The following is an 18,173-nucleotide window of genomic DNA, read 5'->3' as shown; positions in this document are numbered from 1 at the left end:
GAATACATGGACACAGGGAAAGGAACATCACATACCAGGGCCTGTCGGGGGGTTGGGGGCAAGGGGAGGGAGAGCATTAGGACAAATACCTAATGTGTGTGGGGCTTAAAACCTAGATGACAGGTTGATAGGTGCAGCAAACCACCATGGCACATGTATATCTATGTAACAAACCTGCATATTCTGCACATGTATCCCAGAACTTAAAATTTAGAAAAAATTAAAAATAAAGCATCAGGGATCTCCAAGTTGTGCTCCTAGCATATGGTGACACATGTATCACCAGCTCTGGGATGGAGTCCAAGCCATCTCTAAAATATTTCGGAAGTTTAAATATTTAAACATTTATAAATAATCATCATTTATAAATACGTTAAAATATAAATGATGTTTAAGTACCAATGCAGAATTAAAGTATAAATATAAAATAAAAAGCATGTGAAAATATAAATAGTACCTAAGTTCCATCAAAGGATGAAAATATAAATGATAATGGCCAGGCGTGGTGGCTCACGCCTGTCATTCCAGCACTTTGGGAGGCCAAGGCAGGTGGATCATAAGGTCAGGAGTCGGAGACCAGCCTAACCAACATGGTGAAACCCTGTTTCTACTAAAAATACAAAAGTTAGCCGGGCATGGTGGTACACGCATATAATCCCAGCTACTCAGGAGACTGAGGCAGGAAAATCACTTGAACCTGGGAGGCAGAGGTTGCAGTCAGCCGAGATCGCACCACTGTACTCTAGCCTGGGTGACAGAGCGAGACTCCATCTCAAAAAAATAAAAATAAAAATAAAATAAAATATAAATGATGTATAAGCACCACTGAAGTATTAAAATAGTACCATTGAAGCATTAAAATATAAGTGATACCTAAGTGTCATTGAAGTATTAAAATAGAAATGATACTTAAGTACCATTGAAGTGTTAGGATACTTGTTTATATTTTAACATATACTTTTTCCTGAGAGTCTTTGTATAAAACTTATGCTCCAGGAAGACTTGCTATGTTTATTCTATGGCTTCAAATATCTGAAGCCACACAGCTGTGAAATTGGAGTACCCTCCTTTTCCCCAGTAAAAAGTCCTGAATGAAATGGAACTCCACAGCAAAATGATAGTGGAGAAAAGCAATGCAGGCTAAGCAGCCTAATACTAAACACAAAAGCAAGGTCAGCAAATAAGTGTCTAGCTACACTATATTTCAGAATAAATTTAAAAGCAGGTGTCTCACGAAACAGAGCTGAGAAAATGGGGGCATGTGTGACAGTCACAGGAGCTCATCCACCCTTAAAGAGGCCTGGCCTCATGCTCTGTAGGGCTGGGCCAAGTCCTTGATACCCTGGAGAGAGCTTACTTCTCCCTCTCCTTGGAGTGTGAGAAACACACTCACCCATCCAAACCCAAAGAATGGACTTAGAGGCATGAAGAACAGTGAAAGTGAGACTTTTTTTTTTTTTTTTTTTTTTTTTTTTTTGAGACGGAGTTTTGTTCTTGTTGCCCAGGCTGGAATGCAATGGCACGATCTCAGCTTACCGCAACCTCTGCCTCCCGGGTTCAAGCAATTGTCCTGCCTCAGCCTCCCAAGTAGCTGGGACTACAGGCATGCGCTATCACGCCTGGCTAATTTTGTATTTTTAGTAGAGATGGGGTTTCTCCACGTTGGTCAGGCTTGTCTTGAACTTCCGACCTCAGGTGATCTACCCGCCTCAGCCTCCCAAAGTGCTGGGATTACAGGCGTGAGCCACCGCACCTGGCCGAGACTTTTTTTTTTTTTTTTTTGAGACTTAGTCTTGATCTGTCACTGAGGCTGGCTGGAGTGCAACGGTGCGATCTCAGCTCACTGCAACCTCTGCCTCCCAGGTTCAAGTGATTCTCCTGCCTCAGCCTCCCGAGTAGCTAGGATTATGGGCATGCGCCACCACGCCCGGCTGATTTTTGTATTTTTAGTAGAGATGGGGTTTCACCATGTTGGCCAGGATGGTCTTGAACTTCTGACCTCAGGTGATGAACCCGCCTCGGCCTGCCAAAATGCTGGGATTATGGGCAAGAGCCGCCGCACCGGACAAAAGTGAGACTTTTTATTAACGGTCTTGCAAGATTGGATGTGTGATGGGCAGGCACACCCAGTGCAGTTTCAACAAGCAATTTATCCCCTAGAGCACAGGTCCCTCCCCCGGTTCCTCATAGGCTGAGTAATATGGGGTTGCAGTCTTCCTGGACATCACCTAAGTTTCATTATCCCCTTATTAGTTTATATCTTGTCCCCTTCCCTACTTGAAATTTCGATTTCCCAGTGGCGAAGCTTTCTTTCCTTTTATGGATTAGCCACCCCCGCCACTTTTCTCCCTCCCCTCTGACTTCTGTGAGTTTTATTACTCTTCCCAGATGTCTGTACCGTGCGGCTTGTCACATCCGAAAGGGAGCTGCCCAGACTTGCCCGCCTGTTTTTTGAAAATGGACCACTTAAAAAGTACTTCTTACAGGGTTCTCCACCGTTCTACTAAGCATACACTAGTTGAGGCCAGGAGGTCCTCAGCCACACAGCCTCTGGCCTCCTATCCTTGTGTTCCTTGGCCTCCATCCCACTGGCCTCCAAGGGACAGGTGCCTCTCCCTGCTCTGGGACAAAGCCCTCCTACATCCACAGGGTCCATCTCTGTCCTCCCTGGTGGCTCCTGACCATATTGACATGTTCAAATTCTACCCCCGTCAGAAAACTGCACCCCTTGAACCCTGATGCTCCCCTGGCCCCCAAGATTACCAGCTTCAGGGAACCTCCCAGTTCCTACCCACCTTATGACCTCCAAACAACCCAGTCCTGAGGGCACTTTCCTCTCTGCCTCTGCAGCCCCACACGGGCCTGGAAATGGCTCCCTTTGGTGGCCAGAGCCCCTATTCCTCCCGGATTCTCCCCCACTCCCAGGGTCCAGCTCCCTTCCTCCTGCCCTCGCCTTGGTTGCAGTATTCATGGTTATATTTGTGGCTTTTTTCTTTTTCTTTTTTGAGATGGAGTCTCACTCTGTGGCCCAGGATGGAGTGCAGTGGTGCGATCTCGGCTCACTGCACCCTTCACCTCCCAGGTTCAAGTGATTCTCCCACTTCGGCCTCCCGAGTAGCTGGGATTACAGGCACCCGACATCATGCCTAATTTTTGTATTTTTGTAGAAATGGGATTTCACCATGTTGGCCAGGCTGGTCTCAAACTCCTGGCCTCAGGTGATCCACCTGCCTCCCCCACCCAAGCACCCAAGGTGCTGGGATTACAGACATGAACCACCAGGCCCGGCTACATTTGTAGCTTTTTTTTTTTTTTTGTCTTCCTGGAGGATACATTTTTCCCTCTACAGTGTCAGCCACCCAGATCCACACGTTTGCTTAAGTTATTTCCTCAGCCAGGGATGCCCTCCCTTCTTTCCCTGGGACTGATATGTCCTGCCAGCTCCTTGGGGAACTTTTTGCCCGTCTATCCTCTAATTCACAGCCACCCCTGGTTACATGCTCTCTTTCTGTGCCTCTTTCACGTCTCATGAACCTGTCCATCTTGATGCTTACAACACACTCGGTCCAATCATCATTGTCATTCTGTCACCACTAGACCCGGACGGCCTTGAGGGTAGGTACCAAGGACTCCCATGGCCAGTGCCCACCGGTGCTGAAATGAATGGGAATGATGCTGTCCCAAGACCTAAAGAGAACCCTCCCAGTCCTTTCTCCTTAATTTTTTTTTGTGTGTATGTGTGTGGTGTTTTTTAAATTTTTTCCTCACTTTCTTTTAAGGAAGGAGACCACTACTATTCCTGCTGCCCTCCTCCCCCTACCTTGCCTAGTTCACAGGACAGGAGGAAAGAAAGAAACAAAAGTAAGATAAATAGCCAGACAACCTTGGCACCACCACCAGCCCTAGGAGTTAAACAAAGTAGTACTAATAACATCAGCCCCTGACCTAAACTACTTGTGTTATCTGTAAATTCCAGACACTGTATGAAAAAAGCATTGTAAAACTTTTTGTTCTGTTAGCTGATTCATGTAGGCCCCAGTCACGTTTTCCACGCTTGCTCTATTTATCACGACCCTTTCACATAGACCCCTTAAAGTTGTAAGCCTTTAAAAAGGCCAAGTATTTCTTTTTGGGGGAGCTCCGCTCTTAAGACATGAGTCTGCGGACACTCCCGGAGGAATAAAAAACCTCTTCCTTCTTTAATCCGGTGTCTGAGGAGCTTTGTCTGTGGATCCTCCTGCTACACTTTCTTTTCTTTTTTCTTTCTCCTTCCCTTCCCTTCCTTCCTTTCCTTCCTTCCTTCCCTCTCTTCCTTCTTTCTTTCTTTTTTTTTTTTTTTTTTGTCACAGGATGTCGCTGTGTTGCTCAGGCTGGAGCGTTGTGGGGCTTTTTGAAATGACAACATATTCATATACTACAAAATTTAAAAGATATTGGCGGGGTGGTGTGGGGGGAACTCCACTGCCGCTGCCCCGCCCCAGGACCTGGATTCCCCTAGGCACAGTGTTACTCTTTCCTTGTGGAGTTTTCCCTGATCACTGAAGCTATGCCCTTGTCCCTTCGGCACCCGCGCTTCTGGGCACCGAACTCCTCTCGCTGGAAGTGATCCGCTTGCACTGACTGCGGGCGCTTGGGCTTCGCGCTTTCCCGCAGTGGCCGGGCCTCGGCGCCGGGACAACCAGCCGACCCCCGCGGCCAGGCGCCCTGCTCCCCCTGGCGGCCGCGCCCCGCACTGCAGTGGCCGCGTAGGGGCCCGGCCGGGGGAGGGGTCGCGCGGCGGCGGCGTCAGCGGCGGCGCCCGGGTGGTGGGAGCCGAAGCGCCGAGCAAGATGGCGGCGCGAGTGCTGCGCGCTCGCGGAGCGGCCTGGGCCGGTGGCCTCCTACGGCGGGCGGCCCCCTGCAGCCTCCTGCCCAGGCTCCGGTGAGCAGCGCCGCCCTTTCCGGGAGCTGTCTGGGAGGGGCCGCCGGGAGGCGGAGGGCGCGGGGTTTCCCGGCGCGGGTCTCCGCCCCGGCCCTGTCCCCACCGCGGGTGGCCGCCCGGTCTCGGGGCAGTGGGGCCAGACCTAGGTCCGGGTCGGGGCGCCCTCGGGCTCAAGGTCACGGCGGGGACGGGCCGCGCTGCGGCTCCGCCCTCGCCGGAGAAGGCGCCCGAGGCCCGGCGCGGAGGCCACATCCTCCCCGCGGCGCTGGCCTGGCCTGCAGGGCCCTGACCGGCACAACCCGGGGCCGGGGACAGGGACAGCGCGCGCCTGAGGCCGCAGGCCCCAGACGCCGCCTGCTGGGTCCCCGCCGGAGGCTGCTCCAAGCCTGGGTGGCCGCCTCTGCTGAGGACGTTGGTGACCCTGGCCTCTGAGGTGCTGTGAGTAGGATATAAAAGCTTAAAGCATGGTCCCGGGCCAGCCCTACGCGGAGGGTGGGGGAAGTCAACGCTTGGAGGAGGTCAAAGCACTCACGTCTTTGACTTGAAATTTAAAGCCGGCCGTGGATCTAAAAGTACTTAGAGTTACCAGCACTAAGTGTTCAGGCGTGGGGCTCTTGTGTGAACTTTTTTTTTTTTCCTCTAACTTCAGTGGATTGGACGTTTGGTTGTCCAGATTTCACCTTGACGTTTGCGTGTGCTATTTTCCACATTCAAACAGCAAAGCCTATCCTAACTTACCCAGAGTTACTTTCTCATATTCGTTGCTTTGGGTAGTTTAAATTACCAAAGGAACTGTGTGTTAAACTCGCCATGGGCCAGGGAGCTTTCAATAACGTGGTTTGTTTTTTTTTTGAGACGGAGTTTTGCTCTTGTTGCCGAGGCTGGAGTGCAATGGCACGGTCTTGTCTCTGCAACCTCCGCCGGGTTCAAGTGATTCTCCTGCCTCAGCCTCCCAAGTAGCTGGGATTACAGGCATGCACCACCACAGCCGGCTAATTTTTGTATATTTAGTAGAGACGGGGTTTCACCATGTTGGTCAGGCTAGTCTCGAACTTATGAGCTCAGGTGATCCACCTGTCACGGCCTCCCAAAGTGCTGGGATTGCAGTCGTGAGTCACCATGCCCAGCCTGATCTTTTTAAAAAGATGAGTCTGACTTGGGAGAGGGGGCAGAAATAAGGGTCGTGGCCAGCTGAATGGACGCTGGCACTGAGAGTTTGCTGAGAGTTGTTTGTTCTGCCAAATATGAGTGCCAGGCACTGTTGACTGTTGAGAGACGTCAGTGAATAAGGCATGCAAGACCATCTGGGAGCTTACCAGTAATTCAGGAGCGCTGGGGAAGAAGAATTCAGAGCAGTTTAGGACCTGGTAAAGTTTGTGAAGGCTGTGTGCTATTCAAGTGGAAAAGCAAACAGACAGTTGGCTATATGACTCCTCAAAGGAGGTGTCTGGGCTACAGGTAACATTTGGGAGTTGTCAGTATAGGAATGCTAAATGTTAATAGACACGTGGATTTCATTATACTGTTTCATATTTGGTTTACATTTTTCACATTAAAGGCTGGGCGCGGTGACTCACACTTGTAATCTCAGCACTTTGGGAGGTTGAGACAGGAGGATTGCTTGAGCCCAGGAGTTTGAGACCAGCCTGGGCAACATAGTGGAACTCTGTCCCTAATAATAAGTACATAAATAAAAATTTGTGTAATGAAACTTTTTTTAAACCATAGGAAGCCAGGTGCAGTGGCTCAGGCTGTAATCCTAGCACTTTGAGAGGCCAAACTGGACTGATTGCTTGAGCTCAGGAGTTCGACACCATCCCTGGCAACATGACAAAACACATCTCTACAAAAAATACAAAAATTAGCCTGGCATGGTGGCACGCGCCTGTAGTCCCGGCTACTTGGGAGGCTGAGGCGGGAGTATAGCTTGAACCTAGGAGGTGGAGGTTGCAGTGAGCTGATCATGCCACTGCATTCCAGCCTAGGTGACAGAGCCAGACCGTCTCCAAAATAAAACAAAAAACCATCAGAATGTGTGAGATTGCTTGAGGCGTGAGTGTGGCGAGTGAAGGGCTGCAAAGCAAGCCCTGGGACGTGCAACATATACAGGTTGAATGTAGGAGGGGGAACTGGCTAGGTCATTGTTATATGACAGTGGCCCGGAGGAGGGAGGGAGTGCCATCTGCTGCCAAAGGGTTAGGTAAAATGATGGAAGAAAACAGAATTTGCCAACAGGGATGTTGTGGGTGACCTTGCCGAATCAGTGTCAGCAAGCAAGAGGGGCAGCCTCCCGGGAGCCTTATCCCTGCCTGTACATTAGCCAGCATATTTCACTTAGCGCTGCTTAGCAGCAAACTTGGAATCCCCAGCTGCTTCCTGGACGTTGAATGTCTCACAGGTGCTCAAAACACTGCTGTACCCAGGATTTAACAACTCTTCCTTCCACGAAGCCTGCTTCTCTTGGATACTTTTTCTTCAGTCATGAAACATTTTCCATGTGGTGGCCCAGGCCGGAAACCAGACTGTCTTCCCCAAGCCCATCTGTCTTTTTTCCTGCCATCTATCATTTACCAAATCTGTCAGTTCTGCCTCTAGTATGTCTTGAATCCACTCTCTCCATCGCCACTGCCCTAGCTCAACCTTCAGCAATACTTGTCTGGATTCCTACGAAGAATGTGGGCTCGGACCTGTTAGTGAAGGGGACGACTAAAGGATTTTTTTTTTTTCCTTAGATGTAGAGTCTTGCCCTTTGCCAAGGCTGGAGTTTAATGGCATGATCATGGCTCACTGCTGCCTTGACCTTCCGGGCTTAAGGGTTCTTCCCACTGCAGCCTCCCCAGTAGCAGGGACTACAGGCCCACACCACCATGCCCAGCTGCTATTTATTTATTTATTTATTTGAGACAGTGTCAGTCTGTTGCCCAGGCTGGAGTGCAGTGGTGTGATCTCAGCTCACTGCAGCCTCCACCTCCTAGGTTCAAGCAATTCTCCTGCCTCAGCCACCCGAGTAGCTGGGACTTACAGGTGTGCACCACCATGCCTGGATAATTTTTGCATTTTTAGTAGAGATGGGGTTTCTCCGTGTTGCCCAGGCTGGTCTCAAACTCCTGACCTCAAGTGATCCTCTCACCTCGGCCTCCCAAAGTACTGGCATTAGAGGGATGAATCACCACACCTGGCTGCTAAGTTTTTTGTAGGAAGGAGGTCTTGCTCTGTTCTCCAGGCTAGTCTCGAACTCCTGGCCTCAAGCAGTCCTCCCACACTCCGCCTCCCAAAGTGCTGGGATTATAGGTGTGAGCCATTGTGCCCAACCACACGTCTAAAGAATTCTATCATTGTCTTCATTTTCTTAATAGAAAGAGCTCTATAACACAAACCTTGACTGGATCCTAATCCCTCCCTGTTTGCCCCCATTCCGCTACCCAAAAGAACAATGAAAGACATTTTGGGGAGAACTGGGGACATTTTAATAGGGAGTGGATATTAGATATGATGGAATAATTGTTTTTCTCAGATGTGATGATAGCATTGTAGTTCTGTCATTGTGTTTTGGAGATGCATGCTAAAGGATTTACGGGAGAAGTATCATTATGTCCAAACTCTACCTTTTTTTTTTTTTTTTTTTCCTGAGACAGAGTCTCACTCTGTCATCCAGGCTGGGCGATCTCGGCTCACTGCAACCTCTGCCCTCGGGTTCAAGCGATTCTCCTGTCTCAGCCTCCTGAGTAGCTGGGACTATAGGTGTGCACCACCACAACCAGCTAATTTTTTTGTATTTTTAATAGAGATGGGGTTTCACCGTGTTGGCCAGGATGGTCTTGATCTCCTGACCTCGTGATCTGCCCGCCTTGGCCTCCCAAAGTGCTGGGATTACAGGCGTGAGCCACTGCGACCGGCCTAAAACTCTACTTTCAGATGGTTCAGTAGAAATTAAAACCAAATATAGGGCTGGGTGCGGTGGTTCACACCTGTAATCGCAGCACTGTGGGAGGCCAAGACTGACGGATCACATGAGGCCAGAAGCTCAAGACCAGCGTGGACAACATGGTGAAACCCTGTCTCTTCTACAACTACAAAATTTAGCTGGGCGTGGTGGTGCAGGGCTGTAGTCTCACCTCTACAGGTGGCTGAAGCAAGAGAATTGCTTGAGCCCACGAGATGGAGGCTGAAGTGAGCCAAGATCACGCCACTGCACTCCAGTTGATGCGAGAAAACAATGCCCTGTCTGAAAAAAAAAAAGAAATTAAAAAGCAAATATATATATAGAGAGAGAGAGAAAAAAAACTTTTAATGGTAAAATGTTCATTTTTTAAATCTAGATGCAGGGCAGAAGAGTCTTCATTGTCATGGTTAAACCCTGGGTTTGAAGTTTCTGGAAATGAAAGGTGTGGGAACAGGTCTCGGGAGCAGCAGTGTGGAAGACAGGGGTACTAGGGCTGGAGGGAGTGTGGTGGTGGGGAGGGGAGTCAGGGAGCTGCTGCTTTAAGGCAGGACTCTTCTTGGCATGGGTCTGTCAACCTCCTCTCTCCCCCAGGCCTGTGCTTCCAAATGCTGGTGCTATTTGCACACTTGTGGCTTTGGTGGTCACTGGTTCTGCTTAGAATCTCCTTTCTTCCGTGGGTATCCACCTGACCATCTGTTCCTCTTCTTTCCAGTCTTCCACTCAACACATACTTCGTTAGTACTGGTCGCCAGGCTGCCCTTACCCCTGCCACAACAGCTACCTACTACCTTGTGTCACCATTGAAGAGCTTGTCTCTGTTTGGGTTGTGATCGTGTTTGTCTGCCCTCACCAGCATACTGAGCTCCCTTGAAGTCAGGGCCAGGTTCATCTGTACATCCTCAGTAGCTGCCAGGTGTAGTGCACAGTCTGTAAATAACAATGATCGTATGAATGAAGCGCAGCGTGCTCCTGCCGCCTCATCCTGTGGTCTCAGCATTAAGTCCTTTCCCTTCTTCAGTTTCCTCTTCCCTGCCTGATCGGCATCCACGAGCTTCTTTTGAATATGCTCCTTTCTCTTCATCGCCAGTGCCATCTTAACCCCACACCATCCAGTGAGTGTTTATTGAGTGCCTTCTGCATACCTGGTGCTGCTGGGCATGGCAGCCAGGGTGCCCTGGAAGCATGTTCCTGGCCTTCGTTGCTGCAGCCATATACCACGCCCCTGCCAGGCTGCTTTTGACACTTAGAATTTTTTTTTTTTTTTTTTTTTTTTTGAGACAGAATCTCGCGCTGTCGCCCAGGCTGGAGTGCAGTGGTGTGATCTTGGCTCACTGCAACCTCCACCTCCTGGGTTCAAGTGATTCTCCTGCCTCAGCCTCTCGAGTAGCTGGGACTATAGGATGTCCACCACCACACCCGGCCACTTTTTTTGTGTTTTTTTAAGTAGATATAGGGTTTGGCCATTTTGCCCAGGCTGGTCTTGAATTCCTGACCTCAGATGATCTGCCTGCCTCAGCCTCTCAAAGTGCTGGGATTACAGGCATGAGGCACTGCACTCATCCAAAGCTTAGATTTTTTTTTTGAAAACTTGACAGCATCTCACCCTGCATGGGTGAAGTTGCCCTTGTGTTGCCCTCCAGTTGTATCTCGCTGTCCTCCCACATGCCCTTCTGCCTTGCTAAACAACTTGCCATTCCAGACATGCCATTCAGTGTCATGACTCCATGTCCCTGTACATGTTGTTCCCATTGACTGGAATTAGCACCTGACTTGTCCACCTGTCTTGCTTGCCCTCTAAAACAGAGCCAGAATGCCCCTACTGGAGTCCCTCGTGCGCCTCCCAGGCCAAGCTGATGGTGGGTTCACTTGAGCTCCTGCATTGTATGTTTAAGTTTACGGCATCCGTGGCCACTCTGACTGTTTACTGATAGGTTTTTCCTGTGAGATTGAACAGGCTTGGCGTCTGGTTTATCTTTGTATCCGTAGAGCCCGATACAGAATGCTGACTCGATTTCAAGTCTAGTGTTTTGCATAGTGCACCCTTCCTTATCCTCTGGAAAGTGCCCCCTAACATCTTGGCGATGGTCACTGTCAGTTAAGAACCCAGCCCCAAGCCAGATCTTATCATTTGGGCAGCCGCTGGCATAGCTGCAGCTCGAAAGACTAGATGGGCTGGGCGTACTAGGCAGCTTTGGTCACCTGAAAAAGATTTCAGTTTGACGGTTGGGGTAGTTCTGGGTTGGCTTGTTTTTCATTTGTCAAGACAATTGCTGCCCAAGTTCACAAGCAGATGCCACTCAGAGGTTCTCGTGTGTGTGCTGTGTTGATTTAGTCTCACCCCTTGCTCTGCATTTTTCTATTACAAAGCATTTTCACATCCCTTACCTCATTGTACCCGCCTAAAGGGGAATCTCCCCTTTGGTATTATTATTTGTTTGTTTATTTTAGAGGCAGGGTCTTGCTCTGTTGCCCAGGCTGGAGTACAGTGCACGATCATAGCTCACTGCAGCACTGAAATCGTGGGCTCAAGCGATCCCCCTGCCTCAGGCTTCCGAGTAGCTGGGACTACAGGCATGAGCCACCATGCCCAGCTACTCTTTTTCTTTTTTTTTGTAGAGACAGGGTCTTGCTGTGCTTCCCAGGCTGACTTTGGTGTTACTGAAATACAAAATAAATGCTCAACTGGGGAGATTTCTATTTCAAAGGCATCCTTTATTATTGAAAATATTATTGGCCGGGCTCGGTGGCTCAAGCCTGTAATCCCAGCACTTTGGGAGGCCGAGACGGGCGGATCACGAGGTCAGGAGATCGAGACCATCCTGGCTAACACGGTGAAACCCCGTCTCTACTAAAAAATACAAAAAAACTAGCCGGGCGAGGTGGCGGGCGCCTGTAGTCCCAGCTACTTGGGAGGCTGAGGCAGAAGAATGGCATAAACCCGGGAGGCGGAGCTTGCAGTGAGCTGAGATCCGGCCACTGCACTCCAGCCTGGGCGACAGAGCCAGACTCTGTCTCAAAAAAATAAATAAATAAAAATAAAAATAAAAGAAAATATTATCCGTCTGTCTATAAATATACATAATTATGTTTGTTTGTGTATTTCTGGAATGATATAATTGAAACTATTAGTAGTCATTGCTTTAGTATTTCTTATTTTAAATGAAACTCCCTAGTCAGTATTTTTAGAAACTTTTTATTATATCCTTTTCTTAATTGTTCATAATTATTATTCCTAAGCTTTTACAATTTAACAAAACAAATTGTAGACACAATTTCTGTTTAATGAACTTAAAATCTAAAATAAACACAGGAATTGACTGGCACAGTGAGTGGCTCACGCCTGTAATTCCAGCACTTTGGGAGGCTGAGGCAGGCAGATCACCTGAGGTCAGGGGTTCAAGACCAGCCTGGTCAACATGGTGAAAACCTACCTCTACTAAAAATACAAAAATTAGCTGGGTGTGCTGGTGGGCGCTGGTAGTCCCAACTGCTTAGGAAGCTGAGGCAGGAGAATCGCTTGAACCAGTAGGTGGAGGTTGCAGTGAGCTGAGATTGTGCCTTTATTGCACTCCAGCCTGGGCAATGGAGCAAGACTCTGTCTCAAAAAAAAAAAAAAAAAAGAACACACAGAAATTATACATAGTCCCATAAACAAATCTTAAATCTTTCTACTTAGTGTGTCACTGATTTTATATGGTTGCCTTAAAGTAATGGATAAGTTTCTTTTTTCTTCTTTGAGACAGAGTTTCGCTCTTGTTGCCCAGGCTGGAGTGCAGTGGCATGATCTTGGCTCACCACAACCTCCACCTCCCAGGTTCAAGCGATCCTCCTGCCTCAGCCTCCTGAGTAGCTGGCATTACAGGCATGCGCCACCACACCTGGCTAATTTTATATTTTTAGTGGAGATGGGTTTCTCCATGTTGGTCAGGCTGGTCCCAAACTCCTGACCTCAGGTGATCCGCCCACCTGGGCCTCCCAAAGTGCTGGAATTACAGGCGTGAGCCACTGTGCCCAGCCCATGATATTGTTAAACAGATAACCCTAAATGTAGTATATGTAAAACACTTCAAACTGACGAAATGTGCTTTCATTTTTATTGAAATGTGGCTGGGTGTGGTGGTTCACGCCTGTAATCCCAGGACTTTGGGAGGCTGAGGCAGGCAGATCACTTGAGCTCAGAAGTTCAAGACCAACCTGGGTAGCATGGTGAAACCCTGTCTCTACAGAAAAACACAAAAATTAGTTGGGTGTGGTGCTGGGCACCTGTAGTCCCAGCTACTTGGGAGGGGTTGAGACAGGAGCATAGCTTGAACCCAGGAGGTCGAGGCTACAGTGAGCCAAGATCACGCCACTGCACTCCAGCCTGGGTGACAAAGTGAGGCCCTGTCTCAAGAAAAAAAAAATACAGAAGAGAAAAGCACAATATAGACATTATATGGAGAAAGCTGTGTGTCTTTCCCCTCTATCCCTTTAAACCCTCTATCATTGTCTTAGGGAAACCACTATTAATGCTTTCTTAATTTTTAGGAATTTTATTGTATAGTAAATGCAAAATGGAAGCATCTTCAACTTACAGCTGCAAATGCCACTTAATACTATATGTTTTTATCTTATGCACTTTCAAGGAAAATTGCATTTACTGGTATTGTTATTTTTCTTGTTTAAAGTAAGTTTGCTTCTTTTTAATCTTTGAAGGATGTGAAAAAGTGCTTTTATGTTTCTTTATCATTATTTATAGAGTATGCTTTATTAATTTCTTTTTCTTTCTTTTTTTTTTTTTTTTTTTTTTTTTTTTGAGATTGAGTCTTGCTATATTGCCCAGGCTGGAGTAGAGTGGCGTGATCATGGCTCACTGCAATCTCCGCCTCCTGGGTTCAAGCGATTCTCCTGCCTCAGCCTCCTGAGGAGCTGGGATCACAGGCGTGTGCCACCACACCCAGCCTTTTTTTTTTTTTTTTTTTTTGGTATTGTTAGTAGAGACATGATTTCACCATGTTGGCCAGGATAGTCTTGAACTCCTGACCTCAGATGATCCGCCTGCCTCGGCCTCCCAGAGAGCTGGGATTTACAGCCGTGAGCCACCACTCCTGGCCAATATATTTGTATTTTTTATGTTTGTAAGTTCACATCATTCAAAAATCTTTATATCTGGTTTCTACCTATTTGAGATCATATCATATGAATTGGTTTTTAAATTTAAAAAAATCATATTGGGGAGAAAATTGTTCTGTAATGTTTGTTCAAGAAAGCAGCAAACTAGACTGGGCTCAGCGGCTCACGCCTGCAATCTCAGCACTCTGGGAGGCTGAGGCTGGCAGATCACTTAAGGCCAGGAGTTCAAGACCAACCTGGCCAACATGACGAAACCCCGTCTCTACTAAAAATACAAACATTAGCTGGATATCGTGTCGTGCACCTGTAGTCCCAGATGCTCAGGAGGCCGAGGTGGAAGAATCGCTGGAACCTGGGAGGCAGAGGTTGCAGTGAGCCGAGATTGCACCACTGCACTCCAGCAAGTGCAGTGAGACCCTGCCTCAAAAATTAACAAATAAAGCAGCAAACTGATTTTTTAAGCAAAAAAAAAGAAAAAAGAAAAAAAGGCTACCAGTATCATGTGAAATTTAGAGCCCTACTTCTAAAATACTGTTGCTGCATAAGAATAGGAGTTTGTATTATTGTATTATGAAATCCATATATGTTCATTTCATGAAGTACTGGGGAATTTGCTCTGATGAGAGCTTCTCTTGTCCCTTGTTTAAATTTCTGGTCCCCCCTTTTAATACTTGGAGTTGCTCTCTGTTTTCCTCTTAATGTTTACCTGGTGGTATCTGTGTCCTTAAGCAAGTCTGCCAAGCAGATTAGAAATACTGTTGTAGGAAATCATCTAGTGTTTCTAAAGAGATCCCCAAGAAGAGGTTCACACTAGTCCATCAGCATCTGGACCTTTATGTCCAGAAGCACTAAGATTCTGGGCATTTATGCTAGCCTTTTGGAATCCCAGCACATTACTGATCTTGGAAAAGGCAAAAAAGATCTATGTGTAGGTCAGTTAGAAAGCAAAAGTAGCTGGGCACGGTGGCTCACGCTTGAAATCTCAGCACTTCATGAGGCCAAGGCGGGAGGATCACTTGAGGCCAGGAGTTCAAGGCCAGCCTGGGCAACATGGCAAAACCCATTCTGTGCAGAAAATACAAAAATTAACCAGTTATGGTGTTGTGCATATGTGGTCCCAGCTAATCTGGAGGCTGAGGTGGGGGAATCATTAGAGTTCTGGGGGTCAAGGCTGCAGTGAGCCGTGATCACACCAGTATACTCCAGCCTGGGCAACAGAGTGAGACCCTGTCTCAAAAATAAAAAGAGAACAAAAGTGTAAAGGGTATGCTGTGTTAGAACTGGCCAGAGGTAAGATAACCAGTTATAAAAGGGATTGTGCAGAAAGAAGGGGCAGGAATTCAGAAGGCTACCTTCTGTATGATTCCATACATACGATGTTCTAGAAAAGGCAAAACTGAGGGACAAGGAACACAGCAGTAGTTGATAGAGGTGGGGAGAGGGGTTGGTTATAAAAGGAGGAACTTCAAGGGGTGAAGAAACTACTGTTGTGGTTACATGACTTTAGGCATTTGTCAAAACTCATAGTACTGTCTGCCAAAAAAGTACGTTTTATTGTACATAGATGGGAACAAAAACCAAGAAGATGAAGGAAACGCAGTTTGTCATTTGATAATGGTTACATAAAGTTCAGAAGAGGGCTGAGCGCAATGACTCACACCTGTAATCCCACCACTTTGGGAGACCAAGGCAGGCAAATCACTTGAGGTCAGGAATTCAAAACCAGCCTGGCCAACATGGTGAAACCTCATCTCTACTAAAAATACAAAAAATTAGCTGGGTGTTGTGGTGTGCACCTGTTGTCTCAGCTACTAGAGAGGCTGAGGCAGGAGAATTGCTTGAACCCAGGAGGCGGAGGTTGCAGTGAGCCGGGATTGCACCACTGCACTCCAGCCTGGGCAACACAGTGAGGCTCCGTCTCAAAAAAAAAAAAAAAAGTTCAGAAGAGGATGAGTCTCATCCAGGTTCTGTTCTTTAAAATCTTATTTTCAGTGGTTATAGGGAATTACCTTACCTGTAGAGGGATACTAAAACATGCCCTTTTAGATATTTTGGCTATTTTTCAAATATAAAAATAGGCCAGGCGCAGTGGCTCACACCTGTAATCCCAGCACTTGGGGAGGCCAAGGTGGGCAGATCACTTGAGGTCAGGGGTTCAAGACCAGCCTGGCCAACATGGCGAAACCCTGTCTCTACTAAAAATACAAAAATTAACCATGCATAGTGGCACACCGTGTAGTCCCAGCTACTCAGGAGGCTGAGGCAGGAGAGTCACTTGAACCTGGGAGGTGGAGTTCGCAGTCAGCCGAAGTGGTGCCACTGCACTCCAGCCTGCGCGACAGAGTGAGACTCTCTCAAAAAAGTGTGTGTGTGTAGAAATTGTTCAGATAGTTCGGAAGGTTATACAATGAAAAGAAAAAACCTTTACTCCCACCCAGGCCCAGTCATGTTCCCTAGATGTCATCACTCTTTAACATTTTCCTCTGTATACGTATATATAGTGCTGTTCTATGCTAGCTTTTTTACAGAATTTATCTCGGAGATGTCAGCACATCAGTGCATGTAAATCTACCTCATTCTTTTTATTGAGTGCATATTTTTTGACGTGGAGTATTTCCTAATTTATGTGAGCAATCTGCATTAATGGCTGTTCGAATGGCCTGTGCCAGGAGAAAACTGGAAACAAGACAGCAATGAATATTTGTGTGCATTCAACTTTGTGCACCTGTCTAAATATAGCTGGCCATAGGACATAACCGCAAGTGTCATTATTGGGCTGAAGTCATACACGGTTTCCATTTTGATATGGATGATGCCATACTGCCCTCTAGGGAGGTCAACAAATTTGTATTCCTATTAGCTGGCATATGGGAGTTGAACATGCACATAGAAATTTGTGAGTAGGGCCAGTTGCAGTGGCTTACACCTATAATCCCAGCACTTTGAAAGGTTGAAGTGGGAGCATTGCTTGAGGCCAGGAGTTTCAGACCAACTTGGGCAACATAGCAAGACTCCATCTCTACAAAAAATTTTTAAAAATTAACCGTGCAAGATGATGTGTGCCTCTAGTCCCAGCTTCTTAGGGGGCTGAGGTGGGACAATCACTTGAGCCCAGGAATTTGAGGCTGCCGTGAGCTCTCGTACCACCACACTCCAGCCTGGGTGACAGGGCAAGACTCAGTCTCAAAAAAAGAAAGAAAAAACTTCATGAGTAAAGTATACTTTGTGACTTGAGTCAGATTTATCCTCACTTTCTGAAAGCATTCACAATAGAAATTTAATTATAAGATGAAAATTAGCAAATTATGTGTTAATAAAGTTGGTATTCTGAGGTTTGTGGGGGCAGCTAAAAAAATCTTGATTTTTAAAGTTAATTTTTACAAATCTTGATTTTTAATTTACTTGAGTAAAATTTTTTTAAAGAAATTATTTCGGCCGGGCGCGGTGGCTCAAGCCTGTAATCCCAGCACTTTGGGAGGCCGAGACGGGCGGATCACGAGGTCAGGAGATCGAGACCATCCTGGCTAACACAGTGAAACCCCGTCTCTACTAAAAAATACAAAAAACTAGCCGGGCGAGGTGGCGGGCGCCTGTAGTCCCAGCTACTCGGGAGGCTGAGGCAGGAGAATGGCGTAAACCCGGGAGGCGGAGCTTGCAGTGAGCTGAGATCCGGCCACTGCACTCCAGCCTGGGCGACAGAGCGAGACTCCCTCTCAAAAAAAAAAAAAAAAGAAATTATTTCATTTTCCCTGTATTTTTTTATATTTTTATTGTGGTAAAACATGTAAAAATATACATAAAATTTGCCATTTAAACTATCTTAAGTGCATAATTCAGTGGCATTATATTCACAGTGTTGTACAGTCATCACCACTATCTGTTTCCAAATCAAGCAATATTTTTTAAATTATGGCAAAATGTGCGTAACATAAAACTAATGATTTTAACCATTTTTAAGCATACAGTTCAGTGGCATTAAGTATATTCACATTTTGGGGAAACATCACTACCATTCATCTTGAGAATTTCTTCATCTTCCCAAACTGAAACTCCTTACCCCAACCTCCCCTTTCCTCACCTCCTGGCAACCTCCATTCTGCTTTCTGTCTCTGTGGTTTTATCTACTTTAGGTATCCATGTATATTTTTTCTATGTCAAAAATTGCTTTGAAAAACACATAGCACAGATTGCAAAGAT

General features: G+C 47.0%; 1 protein-coding gene across 1 annotated transcript in view; it reads left to right on the top strand.

Moving 5' to 3' along the window:
* The first annotated feature begins 4,792 nt into the window (after window positions 1-4,792).
* The window catches only part of NIPSNAP2 (nipsnap homolog 2), a 37,371-nt gene continuing 23,990 nt past the window's right edge, over window positions 4,793-18,173 (top strand). Inside the window, exon 1 of the mRNA XM_007981260.3 lies at window positions 4,793-4,921. Coding sequence (XP_007979451.1) covers window positions 4,830-4,921 — 92 coding nt within the window. The 5' untranslated portion in view covers window positions 4,793-4,829. The remainder of the gene's footprint in view (window positions 4,922-18,173) is intronic.

This window comes from Chlorocebus sabaeus, chromosome 21, assembly GCF_047675955.1.
Source record: "Chlorocebus sabaeus isolate Y175 chromosome 21, mChlSab1.0.hap1, whole genome shotgun sequence".
NCBI lineage: Eukaryota > Metazoa > Chordata > Mammalia > Primates > Cercopithecidae > Chlorocebus > Chlorocebus sabaeus.
The sequence above is the reverse complement of the archived record's forward strand: the minus strand, read 5'-3'. Positions and strand labels throughout refer to the sequence as shown.